This window comes from Pararge aegeria, chromosome 17, assembly GCF_905163445.1.
Source record: "Pararge aegeria chromosome 17, ilParAegt1.1, whole genome shotgun sequence".
In the NCBI taxonomy this organism is placed as follows: domain Eukaryota; kingdom Metazoa; phylum Arthropoda; class Insecta; order Lepidoptera; family Nymphalidae; genus Pararge; species Pararge aegeria.
In genome coordinates this window covers 10,885,968-10,908,906 of record NC_053196.1, presented here as the reverse complement: position 1 = coordinate 10,908,906, position 22,939 = coordinate 10,885,968, and the positions used below count along the sequence as shown (strand labels likewise).

Sequence of the window (22,939 nt, the reverse complement as noted above, 5' to 3'; positions counted from 1 at the left end):
TGCCTGACTTTCATTAATTACAAAGTATCATACCCACCTACGTATTCCTAACAAAATACATATTGTCTACAAAACTATTGCCACCAAAGCAAATCTAACACAAGTTTTCAGCTTTGCTTTGGTGCCAATATGATATAGAAAAATCTCTTCACTAAATCGACAGGTCTAAAAGTAGGGTACCCTCAGCCTATTATCATGCCACTTGAGCATAGGAGAGTGTTTTAGAGCATATATCCACCACGCTTTTCTAATGCGGGTTGGTGGGCTTAAACGAGTTTTGTTAAAGTTTAGTGATAAAAAACGAGACTGACAGCTAAACGTGCACTCCGAGGCACGTGAGAATTGATTGAGTCAACCATCAACTTCCTAACTGCGGGCTGTTACATAGAATTCTTTATCTAAAAAACCCAATACTCCGTAAGTAGTGATCCGTAACCAGTCTAATCACTAGGCTTTTCTTAATATACAAAATGATAATTTTACTTTTAGACCTGTCAGTATAATTTAGTTATAAGAAACCTGCGTATTGAGAGTTCTCCATAACGTTCTCAAAGGCGTGTGAAATCTACCAAGTCAGGCAAAAAAAAATGACATAAATAGTATGTACTTCTTTTCTATATTGACTGTTATATTGGAATTTAAAAAAAACACAAATAAAGAAGTTACTGCCTTACCGCTTCGAAGCGATCTCTTCCATTTTCTCATTACTTTGCAACATATTATAGTAAGTTAGCGTTGTGGACTGAGGCCTGAAGCCTTCGTATTTGGATAGGAGCCGTACCCTGTGGGACGGTAATTGGTTGATGTTTTTTTTTATTTCACTACAAAAAATAAATAAATATACTAAGACAATACACACATCGCCATGTAGTCCCAAAGTAAGCGTAGCTTGTGTACTAAGATGAATGATGAATATTTTTATAAATGATATACATAAATACTTATAATATACAGATAAACACCCAGACACTGAAAAACATTCATTTTCATCACACGAACATTTTCCAGTTGTGGGAATCGAACCCACAGCCAAGGACTCAGAAAGTAGGGTGGCTGCCCACTGCGCCTGTCGGCTGTCAACTATAAGTTCGCCCTTGACGGAAATCTAACCTTGTGGTAAGTGATGATGCGTTCTATGGTAGAAATACCCCTAATCGGTGTCTACGCTACATCGGACAGAAACACTAAATCGCTTAGCGGCACGTCTTTGCCGGTAGGGCGGTAACTAAAGCCAAAGCCTCTCACCAGACTAAACCAGATAAAATTCAGACGTTCTAAATTTCCAAAATTCCCGGGAATCGAACCCGGGACCTCGTACTTAAATTCACAGTGTTCACCGTTGCGCCAGGGTCGTGACATTAATGATGACCAAGATGATAACACTTGATAGTTCTTTAGTTATTATATTAAATCATCATCACCTATTAACGGCCCACTGGTGGGCAAAGGTCTCCTTTTTCAAAGGTTTTAGAGCATAGACCCACAACATACAACACAAACTCAACTAAAAATTAAAAAATGTAAGCCTTATTCAATGTGACACAAGGAGAAAAGGTTGTTTGTACGAAAATAAGAGCCGTACGACTTTCACAACAATTTGTGAACATTTTACTAATTAAGGATGATATAAAACCTCACATTTCAATGCTTTAAAGTCACTGTTAAGTACCTATATAATATTATATATTAAGATAAAAAAAAAAAAAATTATAGATTTGACATTAACACCTAAAATTTCCTAAGATCCTTTCTTAATTGACATCTCCTTCTCATACGCTAGACGTCATATATAAGTCTGTGATCTTTCGCTTACATATATATAATTTTTTTATTATTGTTAATTATGTTATTTAGGGTAAGTGTCAGAAATTAAAAGATCCAAAATTTACTATGCCAGGCAAAACATCCGGTATCTCTCATTTACAAGAATCCAAAGCTCATCTTTGCGCCAGCAAATAATACTGTAAATGGCTGCGGTACTCCATGTACGAACCAACCTATGTACAACTTATTGAGGATGCAGTTTTACGCAAGTAATTTTTGCAAACTTCTCTGTTTGTAATGTAGCTTTGTACTCTGAGTAGACCGGTACATCATTAGTTGCGTCTATACAGATTTAAGTAATATGAAAATACAAACACCTTTGGATTGATTTAAAAATGATTTATTGTCTATAGTACTTATACACACTCGTAAATAACAATGATATAATACAATAAAACTTGCATTAAAACTACTTAATATAATTTCGTCTGGAAGCTCATTTCGTAGGTACACGTTAACCTACCTGCTAAACCAATTAAAATAATAGAATAGTTTTTTTTTATTAGGCTGGCTTACTTTTGTCAAACCTTTGATGATATGTGCAGTATAAATTGAATAAATATATTAAAAAAAATAAGCGTATATCTTCTTGACATAACAGCCAACAGGTAATAGTGATAGTTAACTGTTATATTCAGTTTGTTTCAGTTAAAAAGTTATGATTCATTAAAAAAAAACAATATTTTTAAGTACAATAGTAAGGGGAAAAATAGTTCAGCTTGAATATATTTAGGTATATGTCAATTATTAAAAGTTAAAAATTCTTACTTAATAATATACAAGCCAATTATACAATATGTTGAGTCGACCGTTATTGTTCCCATCGTAGTCTCCAGGTATTGTTCCGATCGTCGTTTCAGTCAATGGTCTTATCGCGACCAACATCTTAAGAAGCTTTCGCTTGGTTGTTGGATCAAGGGTCGGATACAGAATGGAAAATGGAAGTCAGTATGGAAAATATATTCGCGTACCTACGATTCTTGCTGCAACGTATGATCAACTTAAACAGTACAAAAAACTAGTAAATCACACTGTAATTATTATTTTCAAACGACACCCTGAAAAATAAATTATTTCCGAAACAAAATTATGCCCTCACAAATAAATACCTATTAATATAATTATAAAATAATTGCTATAAAAACGTCTTGACACGAAATCAGTAGTAGATTTGTACGTGATTGTTAAAACAATACATGCCAGGCATTTGAACCGATTACCGAAGCGATTTGTATATTTTATACTCTGGAGCCTGGTTTTCAAATCATCTGCAGTCTTTTTTTATTCCATAGCGACCACGCATAAAACCTGAAACTAAATTTGGCGACCCTGCACTTAAAAGTAAAATGTTGGTAGACCCCCCACGATGGACAGGCGACATTCAACGAGTCGCAGGGTCGCTCGGCGCAAGTGGCGTAAAACGCCGACTTGTGCCGCTAAAGTGTGGATGTGTGATGATGATGATAAAACTTGTATGATCAACCGTTTAAAATGTTTCTTTTTATTACATTTAAATGCAAACTATATTTAATTTAATTTTTTTTTTTTATTAACTTAGTAGCAAAGAGGGTTATTATAGGTTGTTGCCTTGCAGATGGTGTGGTCATGTGATGATTTTAAAAAAATTGTTTTGAGTAAAGACCGCAGTGATCTGATTTTGAGATTATGTTTTAAAACACAAGCAATTAAAATATCGCATGCTTGAAGGTGAAGGATAACATAGTGAGGAAACCTGCATGCCTGAGAGTTCTCCATAATGTTCTCAAAAGCATGTGAAGTCCACCATCCCGCACTGGGCTAGCGTGGTGGACTACGGCCTAAACCCTTCTCATTGTGGGAGGAGACCCTTGCTCTGTAGTGGGCCGGTAATGCGTTGATATGATGATGATTCAGAATTTTTGGCTTATTTGAATTTATCTTATACCTTTGAAGGGTAAAAAAGAATTAAATGTTTCTGGCAACTAAAACTCAAGTCGTCAAATATCTAAAGTGTGTATTTTGGAAAGGAAGACTACTGCTTCTTAGAACGGTCATTCCCAAAATTCAAACACAATTCCTACACAAACTTTTGGAAGGCATAACTAGGCATAACTACCTACTAACTAGGCTTTATATCTAGAAATGTATATGTAGAATATGTAGAAATATCACGCCAGTCGGGCAATACAATTACAACTGGCCAACGGAACAACAATAAATAAAATATGTTGTTCTCAATTCCAGATAGATTCTTTTAGTTGTTACATAAAAAGTTTGAATAAGAAATTGCATTACATGTTGCACTATCCCGCGATCTGGTCAGCCAAATCATTACACTAAAGGTTGTTTTTAAAAGATTGCTATAACATTATAATCTCTTCTTCTTTTTGTGTATCGTGATTTATTTACCTGTGTGTGCCAGAAAATATTCTTAATAAAGTAAATACATTTGTTAATTTAATAAAAATAAAAAGGCCCGCCTTGCCTACCTTATCGTAACCGACAAATTTTGCAGGAGAATAATTATTTTAATACAATAATATAAAATATATCATACATATATAATATCGGTCGCACTACCGATATACCGGATTATGAAATTGACTCAATAAAATAAAGTACCATATATAAATAGGTTTTTATTTGTTGGCCGCTAATAAATTAATTTCAAATAGTATGGACCGATAGTATGAATGTAAATTAGTTCAACTCCCCTTTTAATGTTCACACGAAGTAAAATACCAAAATTCATAGGCTGGCCTCACACTCGTAATATTATTGACAATGTGAAGAATACTGTCAATATATTACTATCAATATATTCTGCATATTGTCTACGTAATGCCTGTCTGTGTGTGGGGCGTAATGATAAATTGAAGTATTGGTTAAAACATTGACAGTGTTCATATTGCAATCCATAAGGCACCCAACTTCGTAAAGAAATGGCCGTTACAACTTTATTTCTATACACAATATAACTAACTATATAGGCCATATTCCTATGAACAGTACGCGCGAGCTAAGTTGACAAGAAGTTAGTCACGAGTGACTGCAGATATATCGCTTTCAGGAATTCAATGGTAATATTATAGTGTGCACGGTACATGCGCGAGCATCCGAGAGCCAAAACATCAGGTCAAGTTAGATCGTGCGATCTGTGAGTAAGACTACGGGATGATCAGTTCGCTGGCATTGTCACCCAGTTCAGTCACCTGCAAAGAATTATTAATAGGGCGTTTAATAAAAGACCTTGGGAAGATAACTGCAACATGACATCCTATTTTATAATCTTGGAGGAATTATCAATTTTATAAATTTTAAATGCGCATATAAATTTTCGGTACCGACAGGATTTGAACCTGCGACTCTCTAGCAATCGCGGCCTGAGCGCTTTATCCAATCTTTATATATATATTTCTTGTGTGCGTGTGTATGTCACTGTACTCCTCCTAAACGGCTGTTCAGATTTGAATGAATTTTTTGGTATGCGTTTGGGGGGCACCCTAGATGGTTTCAGTGGCGTGCAAAGGGTTTCTGACCAGGGTATGCATAAAGCAGGTACATGGCATAAAATGGATAGATTCCTCTCCAATACGGGTTATATAAAATTAATTTGGGTATACAGTGCTTTTGTGCATGTATGTAGTGCGCGCCACTGGATGGTTTAGATTCACAAATCAGCCCGACAGATTGCGCTGGGGTCCGCTAGTTAAGTATAATTTCATAATAACACATTCAAGCAAAAATGGAGTAAACGAATAAAACCTACTACCCACCGTTGTCTGGCGAATGCTGTATGGTTCCGCCACGACACACTTTATACATATTATTTAAATAGTAGATATTGGGCACATAAACAGGTTCGCCGTCGGACTTTGAACAAAAGTTCATCTTGACGTTCTCCTTGCATGCCCTGCGAAGTGTTGCTGTGTTTATAGGCGATGGTTTTTCACTTACCATCGCGTGTGTCATCCGCTTGGTCCGTCAATTAATACTATAAAAAAAAGGCAAAAAAGCTAAAGTTTTTATTTTTTATTATTTCTCTACAAGTTAGCCCTTGACTGCAATCTTACCTGGTGTTAAGTGATGATACAGTCTAATATGATATCGGGTTAACCTGTTTTATTTTATTTTTATTTTATTTTTGAATTACTACGACAATACACACATCGCAATCTAGCCCCAAAGAAAGCGTAGCTTGTGTTATGGGTACTGAGATAGCTGATGAATATTTTTTTATGAATATAATACACATAAATACTTATAATATACAGATATGTGATACCGATTAGGGGTATGGTAGTCATACCCCTAATCGCTTAGCGGCACGTCTTTGTCGGTAGGGTGGTAACTAGCCACGGCCAAAACCTCCCACCAGACCAGACGTGAGAAAATTCAGAAATTATCGGGAAACGAACCCGGGACCTCCTACTTAAATTCACAGCGCTCACCGTTGCGCCAGGGAGGTCGTCAAACAACAATGAATAAGCTGCTTAACAGGATTTAGCAGGTTATATATTTTGACAACAGTGGCTAGCTAAATTTGGTGTCAACTGAGATACAAAAACGGCCTGCTGGTCCCGAAAATTCTTAGTGAGGTCATTTCGAAATTCAAACCATATACTGGTGTATTGTTCTATGTTCTTCATCATAATCACATCAACCCATTATCTGCCCACTACGGAGCACGGGTTTTCTCCCACAATGAGAAGGGGTCAAGACCGTAGTCCACCACGCTGGCCCACTGCGGATTGGTGGACTCCACACACCTTTGAGAACATTATGTATAACTCTCAGGCATGCAGGTTTCCTCACGATGTTTTCCTTCACCGTTGAAGCAAGTGATTTTTTTTTTTTAAAACGCACATAACTTAGAAAAGTTAGAGGTGCGTGCTGGGATTCGAACTCGGCCCCCCGAAAGTGAAGTCGAGCTCCTACCCATCGCGCTATCACCGCTTCTATGTTCTTGCTACCATTATAAATGTAATTAAAGATTTACGTGGTTAATCAACCTTTCTTAAGCAAAGATCAACGGGTACATACCACGATAATATTTTGAATTTGTCGATATTTCTATTTGTCGACTTTTGTTTGTTTTGTTTTGTTTTAAGCCTTTATTGCACACACACATTTTATATAAATTAAACACAAATACAGAAGAATCTTAAAATAATAAAAATAAAATAGAGCGTGCAAAGGCGGTCTTATCACTAAAGCGATCTCTTCCAGACAACCTTTGACGTTAGAAAAAAAAAAACGAAGGAACGGCTTGGTTAAGCAATTTAAGTATAAAAAATATATATTTATATATATACAAAATAATTTTAATAAACTACTTACTCATAAATAATTATCAAATCATAAATTTTTCTTTATTTTTGTGTTAGAATTATGCAAACCAAGAAAGCATCGTACAGCTTCTCAATTTAAAAGTGACGTAGTCAGTGTAGTGTGTCGAAATTTTCGTGAAATACCGACAAAAACAACACGAAAGCGGGTAGTCAGATTCTGCCCGTGACATCCAATTTGACATCTCGTGCCTACGCAGTCCCGTCGTGACCACGATCCATGCAACTGGGTCATAATATCGACAAATTCAAAATATTATAGTGTTATGTACCCGTTGATCTTTGCTTAAGAAATTATAATTTTTTTTTTCATTTGTTTGTCTTTCCTTCACGCTTCATCTTAGTTTGGCATAGAGTTAGTTGGAACGACGGACAGTAATTTAGGCTGCTTTCTATCGCAGCAAATCAAACTGCTCCTACGCGATTTTTTATAAAAAAAACCCCGTAATAAAAGCGGCCAAAGGAGGCAGTGAAATAAATTAGGAGGTAATGCAATGATTTTTTTATTTTTTATTTATCATAGAACACTTACATCTTCCGGCAAGTCTTTAATGAGAGGAACTCTTTCGGAGTCAACATCCGTATTTTCTGGAATAGCCCAATCTTTCTTGTCTTCTAAATTCTGTTAAATCATATAAGACAATATTGATGATATTTTGTTTGGTGGGAGGCTTCGACCGTGGCCTGTAACCTGAACCACTTTAATGGTAAAAAAAACCTGGCCCTTACAGCTTCGATACCAGCACCTCTATTTTTTCGTAGCTATTTCTTTATCTTATTTATTTATTATTTCTGTACCCATAAATTGTGAATGAGAACGAACAAAAGAAGTCATTGTTACTTACGGTACCCTCATAGACTTCTATCCAAATATCACAAGCCTTAAAAAGGCAACAAAGACTGTAGCAGGCATGGGCCCAGAAGTTTTTAATAGGATACCAGGCAGCTTAAGAGATGCACCAAATAATAATTTATTCAGGAAAAAACTGAAGACTTGGCTTGTCGAGAAGGCTTTCTACAGTTATAATGAATTCTTGGAAAGTAAAATATTGTGAAGATTGACTTTACATATTTGTTATTATAGAATAATATTATAATGAATTTATGAATTCATATACATTTGCATGAGATAATTTATTATTTAATAATTGCTAAGTGACGTATAATATTAATATTTATGAATAAATGACTATTGACTATTGAACATATGATACACGAAGTGCACAAAACTGCACAACGAGTTTATTTTTGCTTCTGATATTAATATTGTTACAGTCAAAATGATGCTGCTGTGTTTATCGCCCAGCAACTCTCCGCAGAGCATGCAAAGACCACGTCCTACAAATTTCCGCTCTGTGTCCGTCAAGCTAAAGCGTTGTTAAGACTCATGTGCCTGCAATAAAACCGGCAACCACGCCCTTTAGACTGGAACACACCAATGCTGAGTAGCGACTGAATTGGATAGAAGCAGGCGTTACTTTGCGGAAATCCATGATGCTTTATGAAAATTAAGCTTAATTTGCTATAGTCGCGAAAAGCAGGAGTATCTGTATGGTGTAATTTATAATTTCTTCTTCCTTATAAATAAATAAATAAATAAATATACTACGACAATGCACACATCGCCATCTAGCCCCAAAGTAAGCGTAGCTTGTGTTATGAATACTAAGATGCTAAGATATTGTTTATGAATAATATACATAAATACGTATTAAATACATATATAAACACCCAGACACTGAAAAACATTCATGCTCATCACACAAACATTTTCCAGCTGTGGGAATCGAACCCACGGCCTTGGACTCACAAAGCAGGGTCGCTGCCCACTGTGCCACTCGGCTGTCAAACTTATACCTTATACTCCACATCAAACAGATCTTTGGCAATGTACCCGCTATGCACGTTTCGCTCCGAATCCGGAGCATCCTCAGGAGATGTTGACTTTACAATGAATCATCATATATGACCGGCCCACTACAGGGCACGGCATCTCCCACAATGAGAACGGGTTGAGGCCGTAGTCCACCACGCTGGCCCAGTGCGGATTGGTGGACATACAATGCATAATTGTTACCAATTAATATATATAAATTTACACCATACAAATTCTCCTGCTTTTAGCGGATTACAGAAAATTAAGTTTATTTTTCATAAATCGTGTTCTTTCACCCGATCTAACGAGTAAACGTCGGTAAAAAATCTCACACTTGGTACACTGATGATGACTACGTTATACACGTACCTCATTTTCCGTCGCGTATATGTCTTGTTTGTGTACTTGTTTGACGTGGTCCTTCAGAGCGAACGCCCGCGCGTAACTCGCACCGCATAGAGAACAAGAGAACTTGAGACTGTTTTGCCGCGTGTGTATCTCCATGTGTACGCGCACCGCGTAAAGGGACGCGAAAGGCCTGGGAAACAATTTTTTTTTTAAACAAATAAATAAATATACTACGACAGAAAACACATCGTCACACCTACCCAACTGTTGTAGATAGTGTAAAAGAACAAACAGTACACTCTTTATCTTTCAACTTGTCTTATATTGTAAACTTTTCATTTCTTTATGTTTCTTCTTCTCTATGTTTTAAAAATATCAATAAAAACAAGAGTGATAAAATTAATAAAAACAAACAAAATAGAAAGAGATTTTCGCTATTGGACCAAAAAATTATCAAATGATTCAATCATTTGATAATTTTGGTCATGATAATAGAAATAAGTGTTACCTGTTACAATGCTGGCAAGAGAAGGGTTTGGTGTGCGAGTTCTTGTGTCCCGCCAGTTGAACTGACGTCTTGAACGCTTTGGGGCAGAAGGGGCACTTGTACGCGCGGACATCCGAGTGCGTCAACAAGTGATGATTGTACACGCTGTGCGCTTTGAACCTAAGATAAAAGATTTTTTTATACTAATAATAGTAAATTTCGGAAGATTTAGGTGCCAAACATACGGAAAGAAGAATTATATACAACGTGTAAATGAAAAGCGAAATTACTTCACAGGCTTCACAGGTACATTATGTACTGCCTCTGAGACCTATCTGTGAAACCGAAAACCGAAATCGAGTAATCCAATGCCATAGCTTTTACTGAAAGAAATCAGATACAGACAGCCCTAACATCACATTCAAAATTAAAATCATGTGACTCCTGTCACTTCATTAGGCATTATGCGCGTGTCGGTCTTTGATCTTCAATAGGGTTGCCATAAGTAATCACTTCGAATGTTCTGAATCCGTTTATATGGAAAAATAAATATGCTTATTTTATTTAATATCAGTCGTCCATGATTTGAACATGTGCTAGACAATGTTTGGCTCCCCAAAGATATCATAAATTTCGTGATGCCGGCTTGGCTACGCTTCATCTCTCACTAAATAGTATAATTTCGAGTTCTCCATCATGTTCTCAAAGGCGTATGGAGTCTATAGGTAAATCCGTACTTGGCAAGCATGGGAGACCACAGATTAACTGTATTTTCTCTAAGAGTAGACCCGTGCCCCGTATCATATCGCCAGCCGAGTCGTAGCAGGGCAATGGCCGCTCCGAATAACACTATAATTATTTTAATATTAGACACGCTTGCGCTTGACAACTATTATGCCTGAATGAAAGTAATGATGTAGTCTAAGGGCGCGCTCGTCTAGAAAATGCCTATTCAATCTGGCCTTGAAGGCATTTTATTCAGCAGGAAACACCAAAGCCGGAAGTGCGTTCCAAACCTTATTAGCGGTACGTATGAAAAGCGCTCCGTACGTTTTGACTGAAATTCCGATCAAATATTGACCTACCTCTTGTTGCAGTGCGGGCATGCGTACGGTCTAGCGCCCGTGTGCGTGCGCATGTGAAGTGTCAGGCAATACGACACCCGGAACGACTTGCCGCAGATTTCACATGAGTGCGGCTTTTCACCTACACAAATTTTTCACTTACTACCCAATCTATGGTAATATCCTTACTTCTAATTAAAAAAACTATAAATTCTTTTGGTTTTTTTAATAATCTTCAATCTATATGAAAAATGAAAACTATGATAATACAAACACAAAAAACCACACCTTGCGTCAAGAATCATATGCCCGTTATGACTAACGACGAACAAGGCAATGCCTAAGTAAGTCACGCCTAATCAAATTCAAAATTTCTTTATTCACGTAAGGCTATCACATGCACTTCTAAAGCATATATACATATAATACACATCGCACATCCTGCAGTCCATTATCCTCTTGTTTTCCTTATCCTAAGGTTGCCTGGCACATATCGCTAGTAAGCGATAAGGCCGCCTTCTGTATACCTACTGTTTCTATCTGTGTTTTTTATTTATGAAGAATAAATAAAAAACACAGATAGATTCTGTTTTTTTTTTTACTTGTAGTGTGCAAAATAAAGAGTATAAAAAAAAAAAGACCAAGCAGTTTACCCACCTGACGCCAAGTAGAAAAACCAACACTTACAAACAGAGCAACTGTTCGCCGGAAATAGAAGAAACATGTCCTTAAAAGTACTACTACTTCTAGTTATTAACCTGTTGCACTATCCCGTTTTCCCTTAGTTCATTCTACCATAAAAGGTTGTCTGAAGGAGATCGCTTAAAGCGATAAGACCGCCTTTGCGAATTATATATATATATATATATATATATATAGCGGACCCCAGCGCCATCTGTCGGGCTGATTTGAAAATGTAAACCATCCAGGGTGCCAACCAAACGCATACCAAAAAATTCATTCAAATCAGTCCAGCCGTTTAGGAGGAGTTCAGTGACATACGCACGCACTCAAGAAATATATATATATAAGATATATAAAATTTTGTTTATGTTATTTCTTTTTTTCACTTTTAATTTTTGCAATAACGACTTTATCTGTCTATCTATCTATCTACTACTAAAATCCTAGTGTTGTTAATCTGGAAATGTCACTAACCTGTATGTATCCTTTCGTGTTTAACTTTTTCATGGGGTCTTGCGAATTTTCTCGCACAGTACAAACAATCATAGGGTAGCAATTTGTCTGATTTTTCCACAACAACCTAAAAACAAACAAGCATTTATATACCATTTATAATATCATAAGTTTTGTTTTGTTAGCCCACCAATCCGCACTGGGCCAGCATGACGGACTAAGGCTTGAAGTCTTTCTCATTGACTCGTGCCCTGTAGTGGGCCAATTTTTGGCTTATCTGAGTTTATCTAATACCTTAAAGACAGTATATTGAAGGGTGGAGGGTAGAAAATGCTTTGGCATAAAGTCCGCCATTTCTTTTTGGTTTGCAATGTAGAGTTAAAAAAACACACTTTTCAACATAAAATGTTTTGTTTTCTTTTTCTATACTTTTCCTAATCCGTCTTGCCTTGGTTATAATCATAAATCTAATAACATAGCGGTGATGGCTCAGTACCTACCATAATAATCGATTATCGCACAGTAGGCGTTAAAGTCTAGGGGGACAAGGCACTGATGCTGAAATACAAGAATCCTTAGTTTAGCTTCAGAAGCTTTTAGTAAATTAATAAATTAATGCGCCCAGGATGCCACATACTATAAAAAAAAAATACTAAACGGAACGTGATACGTAAATGACGTGATTACCTTATCAACTTTATGTACAGCCATATGCATATCTAGATACTCTTTAGAATGGAACTTCTTATTGCATATATCACAGTTCATTGTGTTATTAGACTTGTGTGAGTTCTGGTGTATGGTACGGTAGTCTATAGGTATGAGCTTGTGGCATGTGGAGCACAGGTACTTGTCGTCGCTCGCCGGCATGCCCTCCGACGTCTCTAAGGGAGGTTCTATTGGACGGGACCTGTCACAGATTCAAAATATACTTCATTGAATTACGTTCACGCCACGAAAGTTGGAAACTGAGTATTAGTCGATTTTAGGAAATCACCTGCGCGGTGCGACATTCGAGGCGCTCCAAGCTAGTCCGGAGCACCTCACTCCGCCTTGCGCAGCCCGAATCTGCGGCCGGATTTGCGCCTCAATTTTTCAACTTTCGTGACGCGGTGTAGAAGCCCTTTGAATAGTCAAAGGTATGATTATAATAAAATAAATTACAAGCGCATACTCCGATAAAAAAATCACTGTTTTCAGCTTTTTCCTTCTATATATAATTGCTACTTAAAAAAATCTTTGCTAAATTATAAATGATCCATACTAGTAGAAGTGTGTTTGTTTGTATGTCTTTACTTAACGCGCTAACTACCACGACCATATAGCGCTGGGTATATGGTCATTTGAAAGGACTGAGAGTAACATAGGTTTTATTGGACTTTTTATCCCAGAAAACCAACGGTTCCCGTGGGATTTCTAAAAAACTAATACTCGGGTTTAGAATAAATCTTTATTGCTTTAACTGTATAAATTTTTTTGAGGATCGTGCCAATAGTTTGCCATTTAGATTATTTGTTTTAATTAAAAAATTTACGGGCTCTATTTTACGAGCTGGTTAGCGTGAATAAATGCCCCATGAGCTTGGAAGTTTATTATTCCGTTTATACAATTTGACTTAAAATAACTAACTATTTTTATTGTAGGCTCACTCATACTTACTTGATAGGATCATGCATTTTCTTGTGTAACTTTAGGGACTTGCATGTTGGGAACAGTGTGTTGCATATTTCGCATTCGTATTTTGAATTATCTCGAGACCTTAGATCTGAAAGAAAATTAACTTAGGTTGAGTACAAGCAATACTTCGCTTTTGAACTAGTGGAATTTATAATTATAATTTACGGTATATATGTACTTAAATCCCATCGCTGTCACCATGTTGTGATTGAAACTCGGCACTTGATAAGAACTAACTAATTTATTGTTTTAATTATTGGCATACCCACATAAAAATTAAAAATAAATCATCACAATACAACACTTATAAGCTATTAATAAATTATAAATAACGTGTAAATCAAAACCGAAATAATACATCACAGGTTCTGGAAGTACATTATGTACTTTCTCTGAGACTTATCTGTGTAAACGAAAACCTCATAGTTTTTGGGTAAACCACTGCCATCGTTATTACTGAAAGAAATCAGATACAGTCCTAACGTCACATGCAAAATTAAAATCATGTAACTGTATTAGATACGCGTCGCGTAGCGTAGGTACTATGCGAGTGTTGGTCTTTTATCTTCATTAGGGTTGTCAAAAGTAAACACTTAAATTTTTTTGAATAAGTTTGTATAGATAAATAAGAATGCTTCTTTTGATTTAATATTTTTACAGTGTGATTCCTTATGAAAAATACTTTTGAATCCTTCAATATTATTTCGTAATTCTGTCACACGTTGTATATCTGTTTTAGTTTTTTTTTTTGCCACATCCCAGAAAATGCTTTAGCATTAAATCCTCCTTTGTAAGCGGATTTATGTTTTAGCAATAAAGAGAGAAAAAAGGACAATTCAAACTTGAACTAAGTTTAAGGGTTAGGACCTAAGTTTCCATTATCCACAATCCAATCGATGGTACTCCTAAATAGTTTATCTGTATGGTTTATATTTGGAAAGAGTTTTGTACTAGGACAACATGAACATTATAAAGTATCACTACGACTAAATTTAGAGACGCGATCTTAATTTCTTAATTATCAACCCATTACCGACTGCAGGGCACGAATCTCTTCTCAGAATGGGACGAATTTAGGCTCGAAAAGTGCAAATTGGTAGACTTCCCACGTCATTGAGAACATTATGTTGAACTCGTAGAGTTGCAGTTTCCCCTCACGATGTTTTCTTTAACATCTTAATATTATTAAACAACATATATTTCAAATTTTTAACTAAAAGTGACCAAACGTAACCCTCGCCCTAACCTAACATAGCATGATTTTGGCGAGTTTAATTTTACTAACAGTTTATTAATAAAATTTGGATTAAATTTTAAATATTTTGGCTACGATAGATTATAATTTCAGGCGTTGAAGGCCCTTTTACTGTACCTTGGGTTTTTAATTTATGCACTTTCATGTGTGCACATAAGGATTTTGAGTTGACATATTGAACTGGACAGTGTGGACATTGGTACTTCACTGCGAACAAATAAGTTTAGGTTAGTTATAAAAAATTGGTGACTTACCACACTTATCGTAAGCATAAATTAATACTTACTTTTAGAATAAGTTTTTTTTTTTTTTATAAAATGGACGAATTTTTCTATCTACGTTTACTTATTCAATCGCGTGAAACAGCGCCATCTAATGACAATAACGTTTCCCAGTATTATAACTAGATGGCGCCACTTGGATACCATATAAATCGTAGCTACCTTTCATGCGATACAATAAGTAAATTTAGGTAAATAATCTCACACTAGGCACTCTGTACTCTTAGAACAGGATTTGCTCGCTCGCAATGAAGGAGACGTTTTTGAGTGTGGAATACTTAAACTTTGCAAGTCCGGAGAATCCTATCGTAAAGAGCTGGCTTGCCGTGCATCGCGGCGGAAACCGTAAATAGTAGGTTATACGGGTACCAACCCTCTTTTGGGGTAATTTATTATATTTTATTTGTATTTTTTTGTAATTGTTTTCATTTCTTATTTTTTAGATCTTTTAAAATACTTTGCTGCCTTTTTTACGTGTACATTGAGATGGGTTTTACCTGAATTAAACAATTATTATTATTATTAAACATCGGATTAAAATGGATTTAATTTTCTTTGTATTAAAGCTCAAATTTGCCTACAATTTTTTAGCGCGCGTTTTTACAGAACGTTTGCTTAACAAAAAAAAGAAGTACAGAATGTGCGACTCTAAAACGAGTGTCAGGTTAGTTTCACTTTGACAATACAGAGTTTGATGCTCGAAAATGACTCCTCGATTGAGAGACGAGCAAATCTTTTATTAAAGATACTAAGTGGAAAACTCTAGAGAACCATCCGATATAAACAGAGCAAGCAACGCAAGAAACATGCCCTGTGCCTCTCTGTGTCCACAAACCTGAGGCGTAGGTGTTTATCGTCACGTGCATGTTATTACACCGGCCACCAAGCCTCTAGGTTACATAAAATTCATAATTCGTTTAAGAAAATTGCATACAATTCTACAATAAACTACCCATTGACATCTCGGAGATGTCTCTAAAAAAGTTCAAGTTTGTATTAAACGTAAGCTTATAGAAAAGTCCTATTATAGTATAAAGTACTACGTAATCGATAAAAAAGCTTGCGTGTGAATTATTGCTCTAACCAGGTTGCTCTTCTAATAATTTTAAATGACATTGTGAGATGGTGATAACAAAAAAAACACCCGGCTAAGTTTGTTGTTGGCTTCTTCTTAGACCAGGACGCGTTTGGAACCCTCGTAGCTTTAGTTTTAAGTTTACGAATGTGGTTATCGCCATAATCTCACTACCGTGTAATTCTTATGTACGCATCAAAAGTGCCACCTATGGGCATTGCCACCTATATACTATTGCTTACTTGAATAAAGATATTTTTGACATTGACTTCGACTTTGCCTTTCGGACCGGAACACACCAAAGCTGCTTGGCGGCAGAAATAAACATGGTGGTAGTATTTCTCCGGGTGAACTCTGTCATAGGTATATTGTACAGGCTCTTATCTCACTTTCTTTTGACTTCTACTTCTCCAAGGATGAGTCGAGGGCACCAGAGCACGCGGAAGATAACCCATGAGATAGGCCAACCAAATAAAGGCTGCAAGAGCTGTCCCCCTACATGAGTGTACAAGACCTTTCTTGTACATGTAGGGAGACAGCTATATAAAACTGCCATATAAAAGTGGCGACGGATGGCCTAGCGTGCCACTACACTCAAATGAACCGACTGATTAGAAAACTACGAAAACAGGTTTCATGACATTTTTTTTAATGATATAAATAAATAAGCACACACATCGCAACCTAGCTCCAAAGTAAGCATAGCTTGTGTGTGGTGCTAAGATGACTGATGAATATTATTATGAATGATATACATAAAAACTTATTATATACAAACAAACACCCAGACACTGAAAAACATTCATGTCTATCACACAAACATGTTCCAGATGTGGGAATTGAACCCTCGGCCATGGACTCAGAAAGCAGGGTCGCTGCCCACTGCGCCAGTCGGCCGGATATAAAGTTCATAATGCAAATGCTTTTTACCTTATCATGATTGAATTCATAATCATGGATTTTTCAAAGTGCTTATATTAGGCCTCCTTAAAATAAATGCAACTGAGACACTGACAGTGTCCTAGCTTCTAACTCCACAATAAATACTTACAAACTTTACAAGGCTGTTGTTTGAACTCCGCCAGTGAGGTGACGTAAAGATTACAGGTCATACAATTGTATAGTTTAACCTGGTTGCCATTCGATGTTTGCATTTCTTTCACCACCACCTTATGGTAAACACTATTTGGATCTGTAAACAAAGAATATATATATATAGAAAACACATTTATATGATGTTTTATTATTTTTAATTAAATTTGTGCTTCTTTTTATGTTAATTTTTTAAAATGTTAAGTGCACTGTATATGGGCTATGCTTGAAATAAAATTTATTATTATTATAAACGATGGAGAGTATCTTAGTACCCTAAGTTTTAGAGTTTGAAATAACTTTAGAGTCACAATATTGGATAGAAGCAGGCGTTACTTTGCGGAAATCCATGATATGAAAATTAAGCTTAATTTGCTACACTCCGCGAAAAGTTTTCCAACTTTTCGCGGTGTATTTGTGCAAGAAACGAACAAACACGCTTTTGCATTTATAATATAGTATATATAGTAAGGATTATTATATTCAACGCAAAACTTGCTTTCAGATTTAGCCTTAGGCGCTGCGTTGACCTGCAGCAATCGCCCAATGTACATTCGTCCTGATTTGACATTCGGTTCAATATTAATTGTTTCCACACCATTCATTTCGGATTGAGCTGCCAATAAAACATAATTTTACATGGACACTTCAAGAAAATCGAAACGGAGCATTCGATTAGTTATGTTGGCTCTTATTTTAATTCTGACTTTATTTCTTTACTATTTTTATTTGATAATGCATGTTGAGTAAGTCTGTAAGTACAATGTTAGCTAAATTGTTTTGGTACCAATTCTTCTATACACAAGTCTCTATAACCACAATTAATATTAAAAAAATAAGTTAAAGGACAGTTCAAGAAACGTTATTTTGCTCGATTTTAAAAACACAGTCCGTCCGTCCGTACTGCACCAGCCCGGCTAGCACACACACGGACGTACCCAGGGGGTAATTTTGCCTTTCATTTGCCTCCCCTAGACCAAAATCTGGGTATGCCGGAAATTTCCGGAATTTTTTATAAAACCTCTGAGCTTTGGCGCACTTGTTGAAATAATATAGGTAAGTGTAATAAAGGTGGACAAAGGTAGACACAATAATTTTTATCTCCTGCCTAAGTCAGCCGTGCAGTAAGACCTACTGATGTAAATATAGCTAATGCGAGACCTTAATTCTGTTGTCTTTACGAAAACTAGAAAGAGACGAGTGGGGAAATCCTCTTTTTTAAGACAAACGTAACCGAAAAGTGTGCGCTTGTGAGCGTATCTAAGTATCGAAGTTGATTTCATGTTCTCGCTATTTTAATTTGCTGCCACAACGTCGTTAGGAAAACTTAACACAGTGTGGGACTTGGTGGTGACTGAGATACTATCAAGCAATCTAGTGTTCTGGTGCGTTGAGCGTATGACATCCTTGCTGGAAGCAGACTAACTAATCTAGGCTAGTTGGTCTGCTTCCAGCTCAATTTTCAGTATGAAGGTGAGTGACAAAAAAAGTTACCTGTCTGGCTTAACACAACCGGCGCTTCTACAATGTTGCCAGCCTCTGTTATCATTCTTCGTGAAGTTTGTTTATCTGCAGCCGTTTCTTCATCCACAACAGATTCGAATTGCAATGGAAGATCCGTGTTACCATTGTCCTAAAAGAAATTTAACAAAGTTAAAGCTTAGACTATTTTTAATTAAATAAGTTTCACGTGCGGATTTCATTCATCGTCATCATCATATATAATTATATAATCTTGATATGTATATATATTTCTTGTGTGTGTGTGTATGTCACTGAACTTCTCCTAAACGGCTGGACCGATTTGAATAAATTTTTTAGTATGTGTTTGGCTGGCACCCTGGATGGTTTATATTCACAAATCAGCCCGATAGATGGCGCTGGGGTCCGCTAGTTAATAAATAATTATTTAATTAGCCACGTGTAATTTAAGTACCTTCAAGGTAAGAGCGAATAGGCTTTTTCTAGGCAAGCGTACTCCAACCTAGACCTCATCATCATCATTCTTACGGGCATGATGGTCGTCAAGCGCTGGCGTATCGTTAATAAAAAGAAAAAGGTTTAGGCCCTATTCTACCACACTGGCCCAGAGCGGTTTGGTGGACTCTACACACCTTTGAGAACATTATGGAGAACTCTCAGGCATGCCGATTTCTTCACAATGTTTTCCCTCACCGTTTAAGCAATTGATATTTTAATTGCTTTAAAACACACATAACTTAGTAAAGTTAGAGGTTCGTTCTGGGATTCGAACTCGGCACCCCGAAAGTGAAACCGAAGCCTAGGCTATCAACTACACAACAGTAGGAAATCTTCTAGAAGCAGACTATAAAGAATGTCACTGTTTAAACATTAAGTGTAAACGTATTTCATCTACAACAACAATTTCTTAATACAACAGTATTTAACTGCTTCACACAGTCATTTCATACAGACATAAATATTTGCCATTGAAAGAATGTGTTTCGGAGAGTTTGAGATTAAACAGATTATTTAACTTTGAAGTTCTGTTACTTTATTATAACAAATTCGGTAACAGCCTAAGCCGTGATAGCGGAATGGTTAGGACTTCAGGTTTACTATCGGGGCGCCGACACACGCCTTCAACTTTTCTAAGTTGTGCATTTTAAGCCATTAAATATCACTTGCTATAACGGTAAAGGAAAACATCTTGAGGAAACCGATATGCCTGAGAGCTCTGCAAAATGCAATCAAGGATGTGTGAGTGTTAAGAGATGATAAAGTCTAAGATGGTGTCGGGACTTTTTACCTAATCGGTTTCTACGCGATATTGTATCGGAACCCTTAATTGATGTGCGGTACGTCTTTGCTAGACAAAGTCGTACCGCAACTCAATTTAGAGTTCGGTCGGTCGAAACTTCCCACCAAACCAGACTAGAGAAAATTCAGAAATTATCAATTATCTAATTGCCCCGTAAATCAAACCCGGGATCTCGAAGTTAAAACAACAGCGCTCACTACTGCGCCAGGGAGGTCGTCAAAGTAGATGAGAAATATTTTTTAAATTCGTTCTTTAACTTTTTTTAATGTTTTATATGAGGGATGCATGTTTTCCAAACTGGTTGGTTGTTGAATGGGTTTCAAAACGGAATAGATGATAATGAGCATGTTTTCTTTTGTTTGATGTTATAAAGCATGTTTCTTACGTGGACAACAACATCTTCATCATTGTGATAATTCTGTATGTGTTCCAAAACTGATGTAAATGAAACACTGCATGTGTTGCATGTATAGATTTCTTCCCCAGATTTATCTGTTCTTTCATCATCACTAACTGGCTCTGAATCCATTTCTGAATCTTCATTAGGAACACTTGCTGTATATGAATGACACAAAAAAAATATAAAATTAGCTTGTTGAATAAAAGTACATTTATTTTCTACTAGTTTATTCAAAAACAACAATTTAGCTGCTACTACAGCTTTCCAGTACTAGAACTAAACTTTGGATGGACAGATAATAGCAACGCTAAGGTTTCATTGTTGCCAGTCCCTGTGTTTTGTATTAGGATGACTGTCACAGATTCGGTGACAGTCATCTTAATACAAAACACATAATTTTACAGCCCCTGTTGTACAGTCATTGCAAACTTTACATAATTATATACCTCAGTTATGAAGCAAAGTTGTCAGATTTCTTATGAATCCTATAAGTTTAAATTTCATGCATTTATTGCAGAGTTTAAATTTACCTTTCAGAGTGGTCAAAGATATAGTTCCATCAATATTTTGCTTAGTGACTATGGTTACATCTGGATTTGTCAGGGACTCCTCGTCAGCAATGATTACATAACGACTTTGCCCATCTTCCTTAACCAGCTTCATCTCCTGTGTCTGCAGGCATGGCTTAGCCAATTGTTTACGAAGCAATTCTACATACATTTTATCTCCACCATCAGTATGATTGTTTATGTTATCTAATTTTATTGTATTTGTTGCATTGTTTTCTAAATGATTTTTTTGTGTTATCTCTTCTGTAAGAAAAAGCTAACTGTAGTTATAGTTGTATACTTAATTTTAGCGTCCAGGGCAGTTTGAAAATTATAAGATTCTAAACTAATATAAATGTTAATGTATTTTGTAGTGGCATATTCTGGGATCAACAACAAAATTTTGCATAGATAGCTTGTGTCCTGGAGTATACTTTTTTATGCAGGCAACAAGTAATTTCTAAATAAATAATATGCATAGATACATTCTTCTACTGTGTATAAATATCTCTTTTCGAGATAAGTTTTATTACAAAATTCAATATTAAACGTAAGATTACAGAAAATTGATTGTATACATACTAATATTGTATACATAAAAAACTTGGATGTGAATTATATATATAAAATAAAACCTGGCCTGATAGAAACATTTGCAGCTAACTATAGCTATTTAAGTGTATAAATGTGATTATAATCATCATCTCACAACAGTGTACATATTTTTATATAATGTATGCATTAAAAGTCTCATCAACATGCTTATTTGAATTCTCCAAACAATGACAAGTATCATAATATCCAGTATAATGTGTCCAAGACCATACTTAAGGCAACAAGTAGACAGTCACTTTCCCAAGTTACCTACCCACCAGGACAAACTATGTTGCAGTAAATATAAATTTGTAGATATGTTTGTGTGGTTTTAAGACATAGTACTATAAATTAGTTATATAAGAGTCAGTCATACATTAGTAGTAGGCAATCAGTATGATTGTAGATCATAGATTAAAATTATTACCATTCCCTTGTGTGGAATCTGAGTTTACAGAATGTATGTCATGTTCAACTTTGATAATGTTACACAGCTCAGTTTCAAGGACTACATCTTTATCAGGTTGTATAGCCTCACAGTTGTCGACTTTAAGATGCTCTGTGAGTAATTCCAATGTAGAAAAACCTTGACTACATATTGTACATACAATATTCAATGAGAAATCATTCAAATGTTCCACAAGCGATTGTTTGGAATCAAACGTACTATTACAACAAAGTGGACAGGTATAAAGTGGAACTTCCATAATATGATGTCGGAAAAAATATTCAAATGAAAAAGGAAAGGTTTTTGGACTGGGGTGTTATTTTAAGAGATTATGCATTGTTTTGTAAACATTGGATTATTAATTCATCATCTCGATTGACGTTTAGTATGCATCTAAATTCTCAACACTGGTCCATTTTTGAAGAACTTCACACTAATTTACAGAAAGCAAAGCACAACACGGATATCAGACAGAGATCGTTTCAGAGCAGTCGACATTTTGTTTTTTATGTCATTTGCAACAACAGTCATGACATTAGGTTTTTTAAAGGTTACGGTAGGTAAGGTACTTTGACTCTAGTAGTTTTGATTTTTTTTAATGTACGAAATGTGATCTAAGGATTAATCAAACTCAAACACAAAACACTAATGGGAAAAGAAACGCAGGATGACTCTTTGAACGTAGTGTTTAATTAATTTAATTAAAAAAATCCTTGTCAAAAAC

The 22,939-nt window shown here is 35.9% G+C and overlaps 1 protein-coding gene across 3 annotated transcripts; it reads right to left on the bottom strand.

Moving 5' to 3' along the window:
- Positions 1-4,429: 4,429 nt before the first annotated feature.
- Positions 4,430-22,701, bottom strand: LOC120631071 (zinc finger protein 2 homolog). Of its 3 annotated transcripts, XM_039900487.1 has the most exons (15): positions 22,195-22,701; positions 21,156-21,437; positions 20,611-20,780; positions 18,938-19,076; positions 17,943-18,059; positions 17,403-17,543; positions 15,113-15,202; positions 13,723-13,828; positions 12,751-12,973; positions 12,085-12,190; positions 10,948-11,068; positions 9,884-10,042; positions 9,397-9,565; positions 7,684-7,773; positions 4,430-5,015 (listed from the first exon to the last, which is right to left on the bottom strand). In XM_039900487.1, the coding sequence occupies exons 1-15, from the start codon at positions 22,472-22,474 to the stop codon at positions 4,971-4,973; spliced, it is 2,238 nt and encodes a 745-aa protein (XP_039756421.1). In that variant the 5' UTR covers positions 22,475-22,701; the 3' UTR covers positions 4,430-4,970. The 3 variants fall into 3 exon arrangements, with proteins under 3 accessions (XP_039756421.1, XP_039756422.1, XP_039756423.1); XM_039900488.1 differs by lacking the exon at positions 7,684-7,773; XM_039900489.1 differs by lacking the exon at positions 17,943-18,059.
- Positions 22,702-22,939: the final 238 nt, after the last annotated feature.

What these genes read in the sequence shown, in the direction of transcription:
- LOC120631071 (XM_039900487.1), bottom strand. Translation starts at nt 22,474, where the DNA reads ATGGAAGTTCCACTTTATACCTGTCCACTTTGTTGTAATAGTACGTTT. An exon ending in ATCTTTGACCACTCTGAAAG is followed by an intron (nt 20,781 to 21,155) that starts GTAAATTTAAAC and finishes ATTCATATACAG; the next exon opens with CAAGTGTTCCTAATGAAGAT. An exon ending in ATGAAGATGTTGTTGTCCAC is followed by an intron (nt 19,077 to 20,610) that starts GTAAGAAACATG and finishes AATTTCTTTTAG; the next exon opens with GACAATGGTAACACGGATCT.